The sequence below is a fragment of the Hippoglossus stenolepis genome, chromosome 5, assembly GCF_022539355.2.
Source record: "Hippoglossus stenolepis isolate QCI-W04-F060 chromosome 5, HSTE1.2, whole genome shotgun sequence".
In the NCBI taxonomy this organism is placed as follows: domain Eukaryota; kingdom Metazoa; phylum Chordata; class Actinopteri; order Pleuronectiformes; family Pleuronectidae; genus Hippoglossus; species Hippoglossus stenolepis.
In genome coordinates this window covers 3,336,946-3,359,971 of record NC_061487.1, presented here as the reverse complement: position 1 = coordinate 3,359,971, position 23,026 = coordinate 3,336,946, and the positions used below count along the sequence as shown (strand labels likewise).

The 23,026-nt window shown below is 41.3% G+C and overlaps 1 protein-coding gene across 1 annotated transcript; it reads right to left on the bottom strand.

Moving 5' to 3' along the window:
* Positions 1–13,634: 13,634 nt before the first annotated feature.
* Positions 13,635–19,815, bottom strand: nts (neurotensin). The gene is made up of 4 exons (XM_035157482.1): positions 19,521–19,815; positions 18,472–18,533; positions 15,036–15,236; positions 13,635–14,054 (listed from the first exon to the last, which is right to left on the bottom strand). Exons 1-4 carry the CDS (start codon positions 19,579–19,581, stop codon positions 13,911–13,913), a joined length of 468 nt encoding a protein of 155 aa, XP_035013373.1. The 5' UTR covers positions 19,582–19,815; the 3' UTR covers positions 13,635–13,910.
* Positions 19,816–23,026: the final 3,211 nt, after the last annotated feature.

Here is a 23,026-nt window from a genome sequence, read left to right as displayed (position 1 = left end):
AGGAAAACATGTAAAAACACATTCTGGAGGAAACACCAGTGATGTTTATTTAATGAAAGTTACTCATGTTGTCATTGTTTGTGTAAAGACACATGAGGCTCAGTATCAAAACTGCTTGTGTAATCTCAGATGCCCGGAGCATTTTTACACAACGAAAAAAATCACACCATTTCTTATTCGTCTCATAAATTAGTGAATGCTCAGATTTTTTTCTTTTTTAACACAACTAAGGCATATACAAAAACATGGCATGTAGGCCTGTAAAAAAAAAAAAAAGTGCTTTGTATTAGCGTTATAATGTTATTAAATTATGTCAAAATTTTATGGAAAGAAAGTGAAATTTCAGTATTTTACCAAACGACATTTGTTTTTGTGAATTCAGGAGGTTTAGCGAAGGAGCATGTTATCTGTTAATTAAACAGACTTGGCATTCACAGTGTCGAGCTAATTGTCATTGCCAATCAGGGTTTTAAATAAAGAACATCTGGCAGGTTGCAAATTACAACAATGTTAAAGCAGTGAATTGAAAAAGAAGATATTTGTATGTTAAATTCAATTAGAGGATAAATACCATCTTGTTTTAAAACATTAAACATGGACGTTTAAGAATCTACCTACTAACTCTAAAATAATTGTATGAAAAACATTGACTATAAAATCTGCTCTGAAGCATTAACACAGACCAACACTATAACATCAACAGGAAACACACTCAATGGCTCTAAGCAGAAATTCCAAAATAAAACAGGTGAATAAACCACATAAAATGTCAGAAATACTATAAAAATAAACTAAAACAGAAGGTAAATATAATCCACAACAGGTAGATTTAAGGTAGACAAGCAAAGTCTTGTTAACATGAAAAGAAGTAATCGCTGTTGATGTGAGTTTAGCAAATGATTCCTGTCTGATGGTGCCTGACACTTAAAAGCACATCTCACAAATTCTTTGACAATTCTTGGCACAATAAAGAAGCTGCTGAATGTGTCTGAGTAAATAAGACGACATGAAAGGAAATAAAAGCGTAAAGGATATAGTTAAAGTAGATGCATTTGAAAACAAAAAAGAACCAATGAAAATGCCTCCTGGAGCGAAGAAGCAGCCAGTCAAGTGTATAGATCTCTTACAAAAAAATAGCAAAAACCAATACTGTTATAGAAAACATTTAAAAATGTAAGTGTTTCACATGATAATTACAATTCAGAGGTTTATAAGAGGAAGGTAGTACAGGATCAATGAAACTAAATTACAGTTATCACAGGTTTCATTACAGGTTTGAAAAAAGGCTACTTTTGAAAATGCAGTCGAGTTTCACCTTCAGGCTTTCACAGTACCTCCTCCATTTCAGAGACCTTGAGCGCTTTTGTCACAGTCGTCCCACGCTTCTCTCCATTTCCTGCCCTTCAAAGTCATCCAGAACCAAATGGAAGGAAAGCGTACATGACGACTGACTACCTGCAAAACCACAGCTAATGCACACCATGAAGGGGCCAGGGTAGCAAGTAAAAAGCCAATATCCCACATAACAAGCCCTGCACTGTGCACAGCGGGAGACATCAGCCAATCAATTACTGTGGTTGCCATGGTGCTACCCACACAGGAGGGCAAACCCCACATGATACCAGGCTGGAGAGGATAGTGTGGATTTCCCCTTCTGCCTTTTGATCTGTCTTCCTCTCGTACCTCTGGGAATCAGCCTCTGTGGAGGGATTTTTAATTCCACCTCACATGTCTCTCCTGTCCATTAAGAAGGAGCAGCACTGAGCGCAGCAAATCAAAAGAACAATGCACACGGCTCATTTGATTCTTTTTTTCTTGGCCGCTTCTTCTCTTAACGTGCAGGCGCAATATGTTTTCAAGCACACGCCAGTGCAGCATCAAACCTTTTCAACAGCGTTTGAGTAAAACATTTAACACTGTGTGCGTTTATTGAGCGTTTTCAGCACATGCCCACGTGAGGCAGGTTCACAGGCTGAGGTGGGGCTGAGAAATGGAGGAGGGGAGCTGCAAAGAGGTGCAATGAGCAAACGAATGGTTAACTACAAAGCTATTGAAGTGAAGCTGAAGGCAGGGAAACACGAAGCAGGTGCAGGTGATGAATGATTTGTAATAGCCCAGGTAGGAACCTGTGATTGTGTGTCTACCTGTGATTGAGAGGTCCCCTCAGTGTTCAGGTGCTGTCGGGCTGATGAGTCGCCAGTTGCAGTGGGAACCAGGAGGCCTGAGCCCGTCTGCACCACAGGGTATTGAACCAGTTTCGTGATGGAAAAGTAATAGGATATATTCTAACATGCCAAATCTAGGATTGAAACAACTGAGGTTAAAAGTGCATTATCCTTTATTTTCACACTGGGACAAATCAAAGCTATGTAAAGAGGAGCCTGGGCATGGGCAGTGTGGTGGTTTCATGTGGTAAAAAGGGAAGAGGCATAACTGTGTAGGTCACAAGTTTTAATTACACAGGTTAAACTGTGCTCCTATTGCATAGATGATCCGTTGCAGTGGTGCAGACGAGTTAAAGAATTCTTTTCATTTGCTGTCATGATGTTCAACATTAACAGCGGAGCAGCCCAGCAGAACGCTGCGTGCCTCACTTTAACTACTCCCATGGCATTTAAAGGGTCTTCATGAGAAGTGGAGATAAAAGCGGTGGTGCTGGAGGCACTGCTGGAGCCAGCTCCAGTTCCTACGGCGAATGAGAGTTTAATCGCTCCCAATTGCTTTGCCTCACAAAGGTGTGACCCCACCCCCTCACCAACTCCTGCTACCACCACCACCCTCCCATCTGTCTCACATTGTTGCCAGTGAACAAATCTCGCCGCAGGGAACTGTGCTGCTACTTCTTCCTCAGTCCCTTCTTCCCTAAACCCTCCACTTTCAGCTTTGTAATTCCTTTACCCAACTGGGAACAGGGAGAGGAGTAATCAAAACAATTACACAAGACCCATTTTGTTTCATAGGAGACTTTTCTTTTTTCATCTGAATCTTCAGCCAGAATGAAACAGGTAGTGTCTTGGTTTTTTTTTTTGTCGAACATCACACAGGCAGCAGCTGTCACAACACAAGAGAAGCTTCAGGGGCACACTGGTTGTACCAGCAGGTTTATCACATGGCTCTTTCAACAAGAGATCCACAAGCAATTACCCCAAAACTCAGAAGGAGAAAAAGCAGAAGAGAAGTGAGGAAACAACGAGTGAAGGAGAAGCAGTCACTTTGATCTGTTCACACAATCACAATCCCGATCATCGTGTTGGAGACAAGACAGTCATAGTGCCTGTTTCACAACCATGACAGTACCTCTATTTTTAGGTATATATTTTTCTTGAAAGGAAAAAAAAAATTACAATTCCTTTGTCCGTGCTCACCTGACAGTGTGTCTCATGATCAGCCAAACAGCTGAGAAGAGGTGCCAGGCAATGTGTTGGCAGATCAACTGAGCCTTGACTCTGATGAGACAGAATGAGCTCAGCACAACATATTGCCTGACCCTCCTCACTGCTCACTTTTCATATCTATACAGTAGCTCTCAGACTCCCGGGCATTTCGTCCAAAATTCTAAAGGCCTTAATTAAAGATTACTGTCAGGTTTCTTGCATGCACTGCTTAGATAACTCATTTCCCAGGGCGCATTGCTCATAACCGCACAGGATGGACACCCGATTTTTCAGCTTTCAGGACAAAAGCCCTCGGCTCTCTGGCCAACGGGATCCTTCCAGCTGAAGGGCAAGCAATAACAGCTCTGCTGCTGCCATATCAATGCCACCGCTGTGACTGGCAACTGGGGGAGGTTGAGTCTTTTTAATTATCACAGGCAGGTAAAGAGGCACAATGTTATGGCTGGTGGAGGAGCCAGACACACAGGTAGGCAGGTGCAGTAAAGGAAGTGTAATCGATATGTTGGAGAGGACAAAGCTCACAGACAGACGGATGGATTAGTAAGGAGGCGGACACACAGGCGGCATTGCAGAAAACAGGTTAGTGCATGCAGGTAGCATAAGACATGCTCGAATATCAGCTTGTGTCCTACACATGTCAGCAGTTGTACATTTGTAAAATGCAGATTTTTTACTAGACTACAGCTGTTAGCAAAGACAACAGCGCTTGTAATGGACTATCCACTACACTGGTAGTCAAGGCTAATACCGATTGTTCTCTTCAGGAAGGGTCATGTGATAGGAGCCTGATAAATTAGAAAAAGCTATGTTGTGACTGAAAGCGGTTGTGAGTGTGAGTTTCTGCCCGTACAGACTCAAACACAGCCCCTGAGTTTTCAAACAAACACAAGGCCAGCAGCGTTTACAAACCTCTCCATTTTAGCTTCTCTAAATTTCTGGAATAGTCCGGCAGAGATGATGCACTTTTATACAAAACGTATAATGTGGATGTAGCATAAGAGGGCGGGGAAGCTTAGGGGTTCAGCAGCTGAAAAAAGCCTGAGACAAGAATCTTGATGGTAGGTCTAGTTCGACAGATGGAGAGATCCCAAAGACGAATCGTGACATACAGTCAACCGTTCCAACAATTACTGAGACACTTTACCTTCATGAAGTCTGTTTATAATGTCATCGCATAAAGAGCAGAGGGAAACCGCCCTGTTCACACACAACAAAGCTTAGATGCATGGCATGTATGTACACACAAAACCATGTAATAATTTGTATGCATGAATACTCATGTAAACCCATTGAAACAGAAGTACACAAGTTCTGACCAACTGACCAAAGTGCAAGCAGCACTGTATCAGGGCCTATCTTCCTTTTCAGCATCTCATGGTTGTTTCTCGTGTCTCCCATGAAAAAGAGAAGATCCACAGACCGAGACATATTCTGTATGTTTGCAATCAGACGGAGCCTTTCAGGGGTCTAAAGGAAGATGGTCTGAAAGGTCTGTAATGATGCTCTTTCTGTACCCCTCCAATATGGGATTCTCAATATAAGAAAACTGAAAGAGCGTCACATAGATGGAAACAACGGCAATATCCAGCAAGATGTCTAGGCCAGTAGGAAACAAATGCAGTTGTTTCACATGCAGTATGTTCACTCTGTGGCAAGGTCGGATGTATCTGATCATTGCCCTATTCGCTTTACATTTCAGAAGCCAAAATGACTGTATAGTTGTAAGGTCTGCTCATCTCTGATATAGAGTTGAGGCAGATTCAATCAATGATTCATCGTGGTGTTGCCCTCTTGTTAGCTCCTGTCAGGAGAGGATTGACTTTCTTTAATAGTGATAGAAATGTCAGTCAGAGTCAAAGTTATTTTGAGTCAACAACGAGGCTATGTCAGCCAGCGTACAGCATGCCAGTGTACATGGGATGGCAGTTGGTGTATATACAGTGACAGTTTGCTTGTGTAATGAGTAATAACACATGACAAGTCGTCATGATGTAGAGATGTACGAGATGAGGCGAAGATCTCCATAATGCAAAATGAATATCTCCACCCGGGTCAATTGTTTCTCTATAACAGGATGACTTAGAGGGCATTACCACTGTTTCAACATCGGGAGTTAACAGAGAAGCAAAGCAGTGGCTGGGTTTAATTAACTTAAGACAAATAATCAGGAGGATTTATTGAAGACTTTACCTGCTTGACCCAGGTAGTGTGTTATCCTTACAGCTAATGACTGAGGCTGGATTATCAACTGGGCACTACAACTGCCCTCGGGGCTCCACAAAAGTGAAGCGAGAGAAAAAAAATTGTTCTGGAATGTGGTCAGTTGAAGAAAATCATACTTAACGAGAATCTCAACTTTAAAGGGACACAATGTCTGGCTATCATCTGGCTCCCCCTACAGGTGGGATGCGTAATTCACTGTCATAAATACGGGTTTTGGTCTAAACCTGACTATCCCATCTTAACCCTCATGTGTAACAAATCACAGTCAAGTTACGACTCACTTGTCCAAAAACAACAATGTCAGGTCAGCGTCTCTCCTGCTCCATTTAGCCTCTTTTAGCTCTCGCCAACGAGTGAAATATGTTCCAATATTCACTCTCGTTCGATTTATTACTTGGTCCCTTTCAATGTGCTCTTGTTAGTTTCCTGAAACAATGTAATCTTCAGCTTTTTTGGAGGCTCTGCCAGGATGTCCACACTGAGATTGAGCTGGTCGTCACTTATAGCTATAGCTGCCAGCTCCAACTCTGGTTATTGGTGTGTGACGTATATATTGTAAGGCAGGTTGTAATGTTCCAGCACGCTATACCAGAGTTACATAGTGCAGTTCCCGGCCTCCAGGGGGCACTCTGGCAATGACAGACATGTCACTCTCCCTATTGTAAGTTTGTGAGTTTGTGACATTCAAATTTGTTGTAAGCTGTAATAAAAACTACTTAGTATTCCGAGGGTCAAGTTTTAAGATCTTCATGATTTTAGTTTTGTGCCATACAGTGCATATAGGCTAACACATAATCAAACGAGCACACAGCAATTCTGAGGTCAGACAGCATTTCAGTCCAGAAATACATCTTTGTCTCACAATCAAATATACATGTGAGGATTTTTTGATATGTAGTAGGTTGTGTAGTAATATTATCAGCAGTCATTAAAAACAGTAACTAAGCAGACAATTCAAAATGCGCTTATCTAACTTCATGAGTATAAACTAAGATAACGTACTCAGATGTTGTACATGTTGTTCAGATGGCTGTTATCTTCGAAAAGATTTTAGGTGAAACATTTGCATGTCCACTTCAAACCTGAATGAAATTTGAATGAACCAAAGAGCCTGTTAGAGGATCTGTGGGACATGTTGACATGTCGGAGGTTACTCACAACACCCCTCTCTGTGTTGATGTTGACATTGTAAGCTGACATCACCAGGCATCACATAGTTTTGATGTCATTTTGGAATAGAAACAATTTGAGTGTTGAGCCCTGAGGTTCTCCTTTTTGATGCTGTCTGTCTATTTCTGCTGTCTGTCTTTAAGTAACCAGGGGCCATTATTCACTACTGACAATAGCAGGCTTACCTGTGTGACAATAAACAGCTCAGACGTAGCTCGTCCCTGCGTTGCCACTGCTGAGCTCCTCAGAAATGCTGCCCATATGTGAGGCCTAATTACTTTCTCGGCTGGGCCCTGCAACAAGGTCGCATTTGTTATGCCACTGTCCCATCCACACAATCAGATTCCTCACAAAGGGAGCTAATCTCATTCCTTCACAAGCCATTATCTTGATCGCACTGGCTTTTTACGCAATTCACGCTGTCCAAATGAGAGAATGACTTTCCTTGAGCAGGAGTGAAGACGCTCATCAGCATCCCACCGAGAAGTTTCAAACTGTCAGCCAACATCCACCAAATCCAAATTGGAGTTTAATTTAAGAGGCGTCCGGCTGGAGAAAGGCCAAGACAAGCAGACTGAAGCAACACTGCAGCGGCAGATGTCGATGAGGGTTTTTAATGGAGTTGAATTAATTCAAGCAGGGTGTAATTTGTCCTGTGGATGTGGGAGGCGTACTAAGCATGAACTTTTCAGGGTCACAGGAGTTGTTATATTGATAGACATCTGCTGAGGCGGCCCACAAATTTGCAAAAACTGACAGATCTGCTCTGATGTCGAGATCATGATAGATTGCTTTCCTCCAACGTGACGCCTGTTGTGAAGCCAGAGTTGTGTTCTCACACAGGGAAGGGTATTAAAGTTATCAACATGTGAATAACGTCTGATACGCTGTGATTCTTTGGTTCATTTTCTAAATGTTAATTGATCGAGTTATCTTTAGTCCATGTAGATGTATCTTCAAATTCATTTACGTTTACAGTACGCACATTTTGAATAGTCTGCCATTGAATGTGTGACAAAGATGCAGGGGTGGGTTCAGGGGGGCATAGGCTGAAATGTGATTGGCCCCTGAAGTGCTCATGTCAGTGGTCTAAAAAATGACAATACAAACAATAAATATGACAATTTGTTAAGAATTTTAATTTTCGAAGCTCACAATGTGTTTGAACAAGAAACGATTTTGATATTCAATGATGTGGGGCTTTGCTCAAAACTAAGAGCTAACAGTAAACAAGGAATGAATTATATGTACACTTTAAATCAGGCATTATATCAGACATATAATTGGTAACTCTTTGTAAATTGTGGCTCCTTTATGGTGCCTGATTTAAAAAAAACTAGATCTGCCTCTGCAAAGATGAAATATTGGCAGAACTTTTAGTTTCTCAGCTAATCATAATTTAAAATAGGTTTGCTCTCCTGCAGCTTTTACAACCAGTCTTTTACTTAATGTTTTGGTTGGTTTGTCTGATAATATGATTGAAATGCAGTTTTCATATTATCAATAGTGACATATGTGTCCCTTTAGGATGTTTCTAATGCTAGTTGTTACTTCTGGAGGTTGGCTTGCAACAACCTCTTCAGCTGCTTCACTCTGCAGTTTCTCTATCGCTGTTTTTCTGCCTTCGACACTGAAGGTTTACGTCCCAGTCCCAGGTAATCGCAGATTCAAAACCCTGCTTGGCTTGGTTGTTTTTCCAAGCAGGGAAGCAATGAGCACAACACTAGATCTATTGGAATCTCTGGAAAGTTTGTTGTGGACACACACCTTGTGCTGCTAAAAAAGCTCCAATCCCCCTGCTAACATGGGTTTCCAACATTTTAACGAACCCTCCTTTTAAAGTCTGAGGAGTCCACTTTGGATTTTATTTCTCTCTGCTTTCTGCCAGTGCATTTAAGTGTCTGCAGTTCTATTTAAGCAGCTTAATGCATTACTGTAGTTCTCTCTGATTAATCTGAAATAGAATGATACCTCACACAGTCACTTTTAATAAGAATTTAAATAGGAATTCTTAATATATGAGATTGCAGAGTGTGATTAAAAGTAGTAATGGAAGACATTGGAATAGTCGGTTATCACTGCAGTGCATTTAGTACGGGAACAATGTTATTTTTTATATTGTTTAAGCAGAAAATAGAAAGATGTTCCTGATTCATTGTGGTGGAGGAAAACTCAAAGGCTATTCATGGAAGATAGTGTTTGGTGTTAGGGTCAGAGCTGTTTTCACTCCTCAAAGTCGGGATGAGTTTTGTATTATACTGCCACCTGCTGGTAGTTAACAGATACTGAAGGGTTTGATTTATAGGGTTTTGTTGAAAGGACTCCCATTTCTAATTCTCTTTAACGTTTTATTAAAATAAAACTACACTGCATGGCCAGATATTATTTGTTTATCCACAAACACACACACACACACACAAACACACACGTGTTTAAGTATACTTCTGACATCCGCCCTGTGGGGTCTTTTGAATTCAAATTTGCAACTCCCAGATGTTTTGATGGTTCAGGTATTTACTTTTTCAAATAATACAACCAACCAATCAATAACTTTTGATTAACTGTTTGCACTAAAATGAAAATTACATTTAATAATATTTCTTTATACTAGTTATATACGACTTATCTTTTGGTGCAGTGCAGCCAGAATTTGTAAGGAGAACGTGCCTTATACCTTTTAACAACAAAGCTATATATATATATATATATATATATGCACAAAGGAAATTAGTCTAAAGGTCTCAGTCAGTTATTATATTTTCTGACAAATAGAAAATTGGAGCTGCAGATTACCTTTTCACTGGCATTATTTGTGTTAAACATGCATTTGAAATGCTGAAATATGTCGAACAAATGCTGAAACTCATCTGCAAATGTCAGTGGATGAGTCTTCAGAGTCTTGCTAATGTTTTGCTAAAGGTTTTTGAGATAAATTGTGATTTGTGAATGTGGGCTATACAAATAAAATGTGATTGATTGATTGATAATGTTAACACTGTAGCTCCGCTCCGTTTGTTGGATAAACCATTCCTTTCTCCACTCAGACTTTGAGCAAGGTACATCAACTCCCAACTGTCGCAGTAGCAAACATTATAAGACTGTTGTTGCGCTTCACTTCTTCTAGAAGTTTGAAGCCTTTGCAGACAGAAAATATATCTATTTTTAATTAACTGTTAGAATAGACCCTGCACCAAAGAAACCCCAAAATAAAATCTTATTTGTTTTTACTATCTGTTATTATTTGAGGTTTTCCCTGGAATGGATTTCTTCTGACTCAGTTGCCTGTTTTGTTCCTTCAATAAGCTCTTCTTTTGCCTGCAGGGACACAGGTACTGTACTGCTACACTCTGCAGCCGTTCACACTGCACATCAGGCCAAGGGACTAGTTAAACAACACTGCCATCCGCTGCCTGTGATGGGCACATGCACCACTGGTGGTCACATTTTCAGCCCGTATATTGACACAGTTTGGCCTCCTCATTGCACACATGCAGCTTCCTGGAGCTGTTGGTTACGAACATGTCCACAGGCACCTGCACAATGAAGCTGAGGGAAAGTTTCAACAGCAGCGCTGCCATTTTGTCACATCAATTGGATAAATACTGTTTGTACCTGGAGTGAATGAAAACCTGAGCGGTGGCTACAGATAATGTTAATCCTATCAAAGTATAGAAGGTCGATCTGAAAAGGTTGAGTTAAATGAGTTTCAAGTGTGCCGACACTCACCGACCTGAATATTGCTTGAACCACAAACTCTCTGAGCCCTTCTTTGCTTTTTGCTTCATATTCACAAGAAAACAGATAAGATTGATTTGATACAGGAACAAGAAAAAAGCCTTTTCATTTTAAAGGCTGGATTCTCTTCAAATCCAACAGTGTCTTCAAAGGCACTTAGATTGAGTTCCCCCTGCTGATGTTTCAAGCTATCTGTCTCTGAGCTCTCTGCCGTCACCCCAGTGCAGTGGAGGTGAATGTCATTTTCTTTTCTGCTGCTCAAGGAATTGAAAAGTTTTCATTTTAACCTTCTCCAACCAAAGACATAGCACCAGTGTAATCAGTTCACAGTCAGCTCTGCGGTTATTAACAATAAAGAGAATATTGTTTCTGGAGACAAAAAACCCAAACCCAGAACATTGGTTTGGCCTGACAACCCTGACATTTTTTTTGTGAGTATATAAAATGTACAGGTATACACTCGATGTCTGGGATGAAGGATGGTATTTCATTTTTTGAAAACCTCAGCAAATCCCTAAATGCCTCATACTGTCGTGTCTCAGTCTGCTGCTGCACTATAATTAAGGGATTTTACCACAAATCTTGAAGCAATGAGTCTTGCAAAATAAATCCCTGATTCAAGTGACCCCAGTCATTTTTTTTTCAGCTTTGTAGTGGTGCATTCATGTTCACATTGTTTTTATATCCTTTTAAAAGATATATATATAGAAACAATTCTGTTAGCCTATATATATATATGAATAAATTACTAAATCAAATTATAACATATTACCAATTAAAAAAACTGAAATAAAAGTGAACTGTACAAATCCTATATCAATAATATATAATGAGGAGAACCTAATTATTATGCAACTTCACTACAAACAAGAAACAGATAAACTAAATGAACTGCCATCTAAATCCTCACCTTTCTAGTCGGCAGGTGACACTAGACCCGCCTCCTATAGTAGCAGCATCACTGGTCAAGAAATACTAGAAATGGATTTGTTTGTGACCCCCACCGACACTCAGCCATTAATTAAAATAATAACTCTTTCCAGTGGCATCATCTGCCGCATTTATTTTTCATATGACAGAGTCTGTATTGTATTAAACAAAATATGCAGTAAGCACAGGTAATGATGATCCAACATAAAATGTTGGATTAGACAATAGGCTACACTCTGCAAGTTCTTTTACTTTATACTTTGAGTAAAAACAAGTACTCACTTTTACTCAAGTAGAAAAGTTAATGTGGTACTTTTGCTATTACTTGAGTACATTTCTTTTACTTAAGTAAAATGTTTGAGTACTTCCTCTACCCCTGGGGGTCTGTGTGCATAGAATCAGAGATGGTAGTGGTGGTTAAGTTTTGTTTTAAAACATGAAGAATACTTGATACATTTTTTTGATTCAGCCTTTCTATTATCACTTTAGATAACCACTGTTATATCTGGTTTTGAAGGTTCGATCAAAGTGTGATCCAGCTTTTCATGTCTATTGATTTATCACTTCACACATTTTGATGAGTGTTACCAAAGCTTTATTTGTAGAGCAAAGGTTGCGATCAATAGTTAACCCTGTGGCACCATTTAGCTTCCTCCTTTTTCTAACCCTGTTCAACCTCACCTGCTCACCTGTTTAACCTGGGCATGTACCAGTGAATGTGTGAAGTCAAACCCACAATGAAGCAGAACTCTGTTGGGCAGGAATGGTCATGGATACGTTTCTGTGGAGCAGCAGAATGAGACAGCACTGAAAGCGTATCTCTCTGTGTGCTGCACTTCATCCAGGATCTTTGGTTGTCACGGTTAAGAGGCGAGTTTCAAAGGAGGAAACCAGCGCACTTTGATTTGCTATTTATTAAGGCCAAGACCCTCGTTCCTCGCGGTCAAAGTCTCTTTTATCGGCTGAGGTTGAAATGCCTCATGTGCCCTTTTGAAAAATGTTCAACACAGCTCATACTAATAAGACTGACACTGAGGGTGCCATGTGCTGAATGTTAACACCGAGAAATCAGTATTGCATCAATTTCCAGGCAGTGTTGAACATCGCTGTCACACTGACAGCAACTGCAGGTCTTTTCTTCTGTTATTTTTCTGCTTCTATTTTCAGCTTTTGCAAGAAGATTTGCTGGAAAGATTTTTGACATCACCAGACTGTTGTACAGCATCTATAATTCTTATATTTTGTATTTCTCCTATTGTCAACAAATCCCATGAAAAGACAAAAAACCATCAATGTACTTTTCCCCCTGTTGTCTGTACTTGTTAGTGGGATGAGCTCAGTGTTTCTTTTGGTCTTATCAGGGGTTTTATTGACTCTATCCCTCAGTCTTATCCTTTCACAGGTTTTCATTACAGGGCTCCAACTACAAGAAAGTCTTTGAAACTCTTGAAGCTTTGGTATACACCAAGTAGATTATATTTTCATTGATGTGTTTGTGTGTCTGTCTTATGTGAACAGGATTACACAAAACTGCAGAACTGATTTTATTCAAACTTGGTGGCATGAGGAGTGGTGAATGGGCCAAGAAGGAACCTGTTACCATTTGGGGATGATACAGTTACAGGGGCAGAACCAGCAATTTCCTTCACTTTCTTTAAATTGTGAGATCGGACGCTCTATGAATGCCCTTCTAGTGTGTGAGTGTTACCTCCTCTGACATGTCATTTTGGGGTAAAAGGACCCAGTGCTGTCTAATTGGAAATGTAATATGTCGAAGATGGTGATTTGTGCACAAGTGTCATAAACAACATTTATTGAAAGCTCAGGTCGTTTGTCCAAATTCCCCAAGGCAAACCCCCACATTTCCAGAACTAATGTAAATGTTATGGAGATATATTTAATGCTCTTTTAACTCATATTTTCAGTTCACTTTAAAAAAACAGAAAAAAACACCAGCTTGTATAATGTTTATTCCCCATGTGTGTGAAACCTCCACATTCTCACAAACAACAACAACAAGGCCCTGACCCCGATGTCCTCAGTAATAGCTCCAGACCTGAGGTCAGCGTTAAGTACATGAGAAGCGGTTGGTTAGCCCCGCAACACGAAAGAAAAGATAAGTCAAATTCATTGAATCATGAATCCTTTAATCATATCCTGCATGAAATAGACGTTGTGTGCAGCGAAGAAATGTTGAGTACATAAATATAGTTTCTCAAAGATACACATTTTGTTTGATGCTCAGGGTTTTATTTTCAGGACCTATATTTGAAAGGAGCAGAATACAGGCAGGCCTCTATGCTGGACAGACAATCGAAGGGTCTGACTGGATGAAACAGATTAAAGAAACGTAGCAGTTACAAGAAAGGAGATAAAAGAAACACAATCACATCTCCACAGACAGTACAGTATATGGTCTGGTCCCTTTACACATCACCTCGGCCTCTGGGATGGCTGTCAGTAAACTGTACTCCGTTTTAAGATGTATGGCCTCCGGGACTTGGTGGTGTGCGTCGCTTGCCTCTTTAGGATGTAGGGAGATTTTCGCTTCAGCGGAGTGTCACTGTTCTCCTCTAAATATTCTAGAGAGTCGTGAAGTAGCTGTTAGGGGCAGAAAGAGAGGGGGCGGCGGGTGAGTGTCACACAATGCGGAGGAAATGGCAGACAAACACATGTTTTGCCACTGAGTGGCAGGGTAATGGGAGGCCACGCCGCTGTTGCTGTGATTACACGAGCTCTGTGCTCCCATGCATGGCAAAACAGGTGCTGATCTGCAGTCACCGTGTTGGGATCAAAAGAGCAACGAGAAAAAGAGAGAAAAGCTGCTGTAGAAAGAGCAGAGAGTGAAAGGAAAATGATGGAGAGGAGAGGGGACGAGAGACGGAGGAGGGGTGAGCGAGAGGAGATTTAATGAGGTGTGTTTACAGCTAAGGAAGATGGATGGGGCCCTGTGTGTGTGTGTGTGTGTGTGTGTGTGTGTGTGTGTGTGTGTGTGTGTGTGTGTGTGTGTGTGTGTGTGTGTGTGTGTGTGTGTGTGTGTTTGTAAGCAGACACCGTATATATAAGTGTGTGTACTACCTTTAGATTACTGACTTGAATTTGTTTTTGTTTTATTTTATTGCTTTTGTGCAAAAGTCAATCTCGGCAAGAGACTAGTGACATTTATCACACATTTTTAAAAGCCACGAATAATATCTGACTGTCTAATGACAAAGTATCAGTATGTAGTCAAGTTATTTTGTGTTAGATGACCTCATTAAATTTTGCTTCTAGTTGGAAAAACATTGAATTGTTAATGTTAAAAATTATGAATGTTTTACCTTATTTCAAAGAAGACTGCGAATTTTCTCAACTTTCAGAGCAGCATCCAACATCAGAAAGTTTTAACTTGGGATGCTGCAGTTTACTGGTGACATGTTTAATTTTCTTAATTTGTTTGTCCTCATTTGAAAATTCATGTGGCGACAATTAATTTCCATTTAACTCATTACAGTAAAGGGTGAGTGTGTGTGTGTGTGTGTGTGTGTGTGTGTGTGTGTGTGTGTGTGTGTGTGTGTGTGTGTGTGTGTGTGCGTGTCTCACCCTCTCCTCTCGGCTCTGCAGCGCTCTGCAGATGTGCTGCAGGCTGTACAGCTCCTCCAGCATCTGGAGGCTCTCTCCCCTCAGCTCGCCCTCCTCCCGCTCCTCAGCGCTCCACGTCTCCTGCCTCAGGCTGCTCACCATCCTGCACAGGTTGGACAGTGACATACGCCAGTAGGGGGCACTCTGCTTGTTCTGTCTCATCTGCAAAGAAAGGGAACAAGAGGAGGAGGTGTTGGTTTGAAGAGGGTGTCCAAAATTGAGTCAGGGAGTGACCGTTTTTTCCAAATTCAGGGGATGGCGATGAATGGCAGTGGATCCTTGTTGGAAGGAGGGGATTTAATTGGAGTCTTAACTGAGATGAGGTGAAAATTGGTTTGAGACCCAGAGGGGGAGGGAGCTATTCAAACACAGCTGGTGAACATGACTGTGATCTTTGGAGCATGAAAAGTGATTTATCTTTCTTATCTATCTCTTTTTCAATATTTATGAAAAATGCCACGAAAGTGCTGCTCGGACTGTTTGATTCAGACAAGAACACAAATATGGAAACTGTCACACAATTGAATACACTTTAAAACAACAGCCATGCCACAACATGTGTAGCTTCTCATCTTCATGTTTGGTTGTGACTGTGATATAAATAATATAACAGAATAAATTATTTTAAAAAGAAACAGTGATGTTGTAGTTAGGTGGTATCACTGTAAGTTTCTGCTGTTACTCAGTCAAACATACAGATTGTGGGGGGATATTTATTTCAAATGACCAGTGAAGTTTCTGCCATCAATTCAGTATCCTTAAAACGCTGTGTTTGTTTTGACAGTTGTGTCTTGTCTCAAGTCTGAATCTCACCAATCAACGTTGCTGAACCTCATGTTTTGCCATTTATGTTTCCCCCACTCACTGAGTTTGTCCTGCTGCAGCAGGAAAGCTTGGGGACGACTCCGTTTGAAAAGGCACCGATGATGCTGCGGTACGATGAAAGCACGGATGCGGGCTGCCACGTGTTAGGGCAGCAGTTAAGATCTATGTGTGCTATTTGTTAGCCATTGTGAGGCACTACAGACCCAGGGTGATACTTGTGCCACGTCTAACCTCATCTAGCGGCAGCCGCCTGTGTTATAATCCAGTTTGAATGCTTTAAGATGGAGAAGGTCCCCTGTGGGCCAACGCCACACAGACCTCTGGGTGTCACTGAGGATGATGGAAGCATTCAGACGCTGAGGAGAAATTGTTCTCTTCGAAGTTATTGTAAAAGGCCACGAGCCCTCCAAGACTCGGCCTGCATGCATCATTTATGAGCAGCTGAGGAAAACTGTCTCCTCTGATGTTGTGAAGACGGTTGCCACTTCGAATACGGGACCCTTTTGTTTTCCCGCGGGGGAAACATCTAATAAACGTTTCTGGAGACATCAAACGAACAACCCACCAGGGACCAAACATAAGCAGCCACTGACATTTGGAAATTATTCATGCGTTGTCGATTTCAGTGGTTTTCATTTAGTTTTAAATGAAGTGAGTGAGTAGGGTTTTAAATGTGAAGAAAAGTCAGATGAAGGATTGTTTTGTTACGTCGCTTGATCGGAATATTGTCTCTTAGTGTTGGTCAAGAAAGGGCCTTGGTGAGTGGGATGAAGATTTATATGTATTCTCACAGTTGTCGGCAGGCCCAATATTGTCTGTCTAAGTAACAGTTGAACATTGTTGTCATTGATAAACTGCCAGAGCTAAATCAAACTTCACATTCATGCTTAATTTTATGTTTTGCCATGTTCCTTTAACAATTTAAAAATCTAACTTAATATCATTGCAATTATCAACTTTAAATGACTGATAAGCTCAGACTAGACTTAAACAAAACACAGTCAATGTTGATAGAGAGCACAAAGATCAGCACGGCCCAGAGTGACAGATGAGACCTGCTTGTAGAATAATGCAATCATCCTCTATAGAGAAATATGAACTAAGGGAACTCTACCGCCTGCATCTGATCTGATGAGAAGAAAACTTGTCAAGCAGGTTCATGAATTTAGTTGTCACGGGAAAAAAAGAATCACGCACAGTAAATTGTTGAGAAAAGGCCACAAGTATCTTCTATGCTGCACTTGACAGCCTCTCGAGCAGTCTATCAGCCATCCAGGAAGTTATTATTACAATCATTGCCCCTGAGCAGCCTCAGAGCATCCGCAGCAGTGAATCACATAGCTGATTTGTCACCGTCACGTCTCCGTACGAGCACCACAGTTATTTATCACAGGCCGAGAGGCGGGGAGGAGGGAGATGTGTCGTGGCCACGCTGTCAGGTCCATCTGAATCATATTAGGCTCGACAATCTGTCTCCTCCCGTCTCCAGTCCCCCTCTCACCTTTGTTCCCTCAGCTCCGTCCGACCTTTTAGCGCAGAGCACCACACAGATGTGATAGAGATGTTGAAGTTACAGCTGAATAACTTCTCTCAGCCGCGGCTCTCATTTTCCCTCTCATCTCAGAGGACGTGACTGCAGCAACTGGGCTGTGTTGATGAAATCTGCTTTTCTATCTCTTGCTGAATAAAAGTGAGACTTTATTCAATTTCAAGTCAAACACAATGTCAATCCAAAAACAAATAATAGAAATGTGAGGCCCTGAGTGACCCGCATCCATGAAGGAGTTTATGTTTTCATTGATGTCTGTTTGTTTGTCTGTTTGCAGGATTGCTCAAACATGGACAGACTTTCTTGAAACTTGGTGGAAGGGTGGAGTATGTGCGAAGGAAGAACCACTAACTTCTGGAGCAGATTCAATTTTTTTCCACAGTTTGTTCTTTACCATTTTTTTGAATTTCGAAATAAATAATGCAGAGATCTTGATGAAAACAATTTTAGGAATATGAAGACTACCAATACCTGTGAACAGGTGAAATGTGGTGCAGATCTAGATAATGGTCTAGATGTATCTGATCTCAATATATTTAAAAGCAATATGGTAATAAAAGGGACCAATCAGGCTATGCGGAGGTTTATGGTCTCTTAGAGCCCTTCTAGTCCAGTGGTTCTCAAAGGGGCCCTGTACACCCCTATGGGGGGTGAGGTCCGTGAAAAGCCTCCGGTTTCTTCCATGAAATAATCATCATAAATGGGTGTTCTGTGTCAACATGGTGAAAATATTTTTACATGTATAATATCTTTCTAATACCTCTTGCGTTTTTATTTCACATGACTAAGTATAAGTGTAAAAAACAACAGACTATGTCAAATTATTCTAATAGAATCTATGAAGAGGTCCCTTGTATATTCTTCCATGGCTGGTCCATGTGACTCATGGACCCAGACTTCATGAAAGAACACCTGCGTGTTAGACGGAGAAATGACCAGTGTCACTAACTGACCCGGGTGTGTTGAAGCTGTTCGGACACACTGCCTCTGATGTAACCGGCGCAAAAAGAGAAGAGCTCATACCTTAGAAGTGAAGAGACTGCTGAGCAGCTCCTCCTCCAGGGCTCGCTGCTCCTGGTCCACATCTGTGAGTGAGAGGTAAAAACAGACATATAACCTTCAGCCAAATCTAATCAGGAGTTCAGTCCATCCTGCCTGCTTCTGCTTGCTACGGGAGAAATGTCAAATAGATGTGGAAGTACAGAATGATCTTTATCAATTTGTCTGGTGTCTGACTTTATCATCATCTGCTAAGTTGACATTGTGATGTAAACTCCTCTCTCAGCGTGCAGCGTTATTTATCATAGGCAACTTCAAGCATTCAACAGGTGACATGTGATTTATGGAACTCTCTGTACTGAGAGTGAAACAGAATGTAATTAACCCAATGAAGCTTTACCCCAAATCCATTTTTTATTCTTTTGATAATATTTTCTCTGCATGAACAGGGCTTCTAATTAATTTCCCCCATCTCGCACGCCGACTGCTCCATGGCTCATTAGACCCAAGTGGCTTTGCACTCTACTTCCCTGTGGATTTAGATTCTTAAGCAGTTTAGTGCAGTCTGCGTTTAACTGTAAAATAAATGTTTTTTTCTTCTTTTCATTTGGAATCAATGGAAAAAAGATAATAAGAAATATGGAAATAAGAAGAATAAATGTCTTAAATTGAGGATATACTGTATGTGTTTATATTCAAAGTAATTCAGAGTGGGGTTATATAACGTTATCGGTCTCCTGTCACACAAAGTCACACAACATTAATGAAAGCAGTAATCATCTTGAGACACAGTTATTTTGGCAGCCAGGGTATTCATTTGGAAAAACAGTGTGAACCACAACGGTGAAGACAATCTTAGAACTGCACGTTTGTATTTTAACTACAAACATATTTCCATCATTCAAAATCAAATTCCAAAAAGACACACCTGTTGCACACAGAGAGCTCAATACTGTGAATAGCACTCGTGCCATTTTATCTAATTTTGTTGCTATGAATGAAGTCGCTGATTAAAGATAAATCCTAAAATGATGCAAACATGTAAACTCTGTTGTAAGAGCGGCAGTGCCTACCTGTACAAAGTCCCCCACATGTGAAAAAGAGAAGGAGCATACACGCCAGCTGTGCCTGCATCTTGATGAAAGTATGAACAAAATGAAAGAAAGAAAAATAAAGGATCCCAATCTGAAGAATTCACTTGGGAAGAACCTAGTCCACAAGGTTAAGGGTCAGCCCCAGACAGCTAAAAGAGACTGGAGGTGGACTGTGCAGTTGTGATCCTGCTGCTACTGCCTCTTCTTCTTCTTCCTCCTCCTCTTCGTCTTCTACTCTCCCAGCTCTGAACAGCGCTGCCCCTTCCGCACAGGTTTCTGGTTGGACGTGAAGTGAGGTGGGCTCCATTCCCTCAGTTTATAAGAGGCAACGTGATGTCAGAGGATCCCTCACCGCCACCAGCTCCTCTTCTCCACACCCACCTTCCAAGCCATTAACTCAGCCCCCTCCACACATCCACCCTTTCCTCCCTTCATTTCTCCTCCTGTCACTGTGTCATTGTTTCATCAGACGTCACTTTAGCATCACAAGGCGAAAGGTTTTGCGTCAGGGTTTTGGAGATGCGGTTATTTCACCTCGTCAATGCACACAGTCTGAGGTTTGGTTCTTCTCTCATCTCGTGGGGGTGGGGGAGGGGTGCAGGGGATGTGGGAGGATGCACGACAAAGATTCACTCTTTCTTTATCTGTATTTTCAAATCAACAAGTGATTGTCAAGACTTACCGAATGCCTGAAAACGACATGCATCAGCAGTCAGTTATTGTCAAGAAATATTTCTATTCCAAAGTCAAATGTTACCACTTATTTTATGTCTGTTTTTTGTTGTATTAGAATCTATATTCACTTTTATTTGTATCATATAATATAACTACTTATGAAGTTAATTGTCTCCATTTGAGAATCTCTAACCATAAGGTCCATGTTTTATCTGTTCTGGAACATTTATTTTCATGTCCATGTCTGATTAAAAGCGGATGTTCCAGGTTCAACCATTCAGTCCATCCTTGGAATTTCAAATTATTAAATTCTGTATGAGCATAACTGAAATAAACACAACTGCTCTATCCACCTCTGATTTGTCTCAGCCCTAATAGAAAAAAATGAGCAAATGTGTAACAAAGGAAAATAATTAATAAAAGGAAAGCAATAAAAAGTCATCCAGCTTACACTAGCGTACATCAATAATCAAGGCTATTCACTTTTCACTTTCCTTGTGATTTAGGGATCATTAATACAACATATCAGTGTTTGGATTCTACAAGTGAAGGTGTTGCAGGTGCTTCATCACTCTGATGATCTGCTGCAGTGAATGGGAAAGGAATTCAGAACTGCTCCTTCCCAAGGAGTGAGAAACAAAGGGAGAAGATCTTAAAACCAACGGCAGATATCCAGCACATCCCCAGGGTCTACTGCACTGGTGATGGGAGCATGGGAAACTATAAATCATGTGACAGAGTTTATGGACAATGTCAAATTAACAAATACGTGAGGCTCATTGTTTTATGTCTACAATATCCTGTATGCTCTAGATATGATTAAACAAGTTAATAAAAACATAACATGAACGTATATCTCAAGATTATCATGTAAAAACTCAAAGTGTTGTCCCCCTCTTGGGTACAAGCACTGTAATATTCATAAAGACTGCTTCTCTCTTGGCTTTGCAACTCTCAATAATCAAGGCATGTTACTGTGTTTGTTTTTCCTCTTCAAACTTGTAAAGTTCCTTGGTGCACTAACATTAGTGGGTTGAATGTGATTAGGGACAGCACAGCAAGAGCAGTATTGCATAACCTTTGTTAACATGTCATGTAAGAAGCAGGTTTGTAAAGCAGGCACAAGTTTGGACAGAGACTGATTGAAATTTGTACAGTTAATATAACTTAACATTACTAACTGTTGTTTTATATATGTATCATGGCGCCCACCATGGCAGACGTGTTGTCCTGCTCCGCTCCACAACACAGTGTGTTTTTTATTATATCTTTGTACTTACTGGCGGCATGGAAGCAGCTTATAGAAGTGAGGTGGCAAGAACTCATCGGCCACTGTCCCTCCGTGGGCTTGAGGTGGAGAGGGTGAGCAGCTTCAAATTCCTGGGCGTCTACATCAGTGATGACCTCCCCTGGACACTAAACAGCGGCTGTACTTCCTGAGGAGGCTGAGGAAAAGCGACACGTCACCAAAGATCCTCAGCAACTTCTACAGCTGCATCATTGAGAGCATCTTGACCAACTGCATCACAGTGTATGGGAGCTCCACTGCAGTGGACCGCAGGCGCCCGCAGAGAGTGGTAAAGACTACTGAGTGGATCACCAGGACATCACTACCCTCTCTGCAGGACACCTACCACCGCAGAGTCCACAGAAGAGCCTGCTCCATTGTCAAGGACCCCCAACACGGACTGTTCACACCCACCCCATACACGCATGTGCGAACACACACACACACACACACACACACACACACACACACACACACACTCCCATACAACACAATGTATGTTTTTGCACAGTCCTACTGTCCATTGCACTGCATTACTGTCTATTGCACAGATGTTTCATTGCACATATTAATATTTTTCTTACGTTGATATATGTATATATATATTTTTTAAACTTTTATAACTCTTAAAGCACGGTATTTGTAGCAGAAGGCAAAGTAACAATTGAATTGTAGAGGCCTGTATATTTGACAAATAACACTTTGAACTTTGAATTTTAAACTTTAAGTTAATCTCTACACCAGATTACTGATTAACTCAACTTTAGGTTTAGTTTTAATTTGATCATGAACATGAATTGATGTCCAATAGCTGCAAAACCGGGCACGACAAGTAATGCCAGCGCTGAGTCATCCCCCCCACAGCTCTGTCGAGTTCATGCCAACTGCAACAAAGCTTAGGATAATGTTATTGGTCATGAGACAACAGGAGAGGATTACTCAGTAAGAGGTGGGTAGGGTAGGGTGGCGTTGGGTAGGGCAGGATAGGGTAAGGTAGGGTGGGGTGGATTTGGGGTTGGGTAGACCAAGATAGGGTAGGGCAGGGTAGGGTAGGGTTGGGTAGGGGTTGGGTAGGGCAAGCCAGGGTAGAGCAGGGCAGGGTGGGGTAGGGTAGGTTAGGATAGGGTAGGGTATGAGGGTAGGTGAGGGTGGAGTGAGGGTGGGTAGGGTGGGTGAGGTAGGGTGTAGGGTAGGGTATGAGGGCAGGTAGGGTAGGTGAGGTAGGGTGTAGGGTAGGGTATGAGGGTAGGTAGGGTAAGCTAGGGTGTTGAGTAGAGTAGGGTAGGTTTGGTCCTTGCTTAATTTCTGCCTATTGCCAGCAGTAAAGCTGCTAATATCCAAATTCACAACATGTATGCAATTCAGTTTAGTTGATTTGAAGACTTACTAGCACCCGTTAGCTCAGCTAGGTTATTGCTGGTTGATACCTTTTAGGTATTTGCCTGTTAATTGCAGTGCAGGTGCAGGTCTTCTTCTCCCAGATTGGATGATCTTACTTCTGATTTGGTCTGATTGGACAGTC

Coding starts and splice junctions, on each gene's coding strand:
- nts (XM_035157482.1), bottom strand. CDS start 19,581: ATGCAGGCACAGCTGGCGTGTATGCTCCTTCTCTTTTTCACATGTGGG. Junction 15,237..18,471: donor GCAGTCTCTTCACTTCTAAG/GTATGAGCTCTT, acceptor CTTTCTTTGCAG/ATGAGACAGAACAAGCAGAG. Junction 14,055..15,035: donor TGCAGAGCCGAGAGGAGAGG/GTGAGACACGCA, acceptor TGCCCCTAACAG/CTACTTCACGACTCTCTAGA.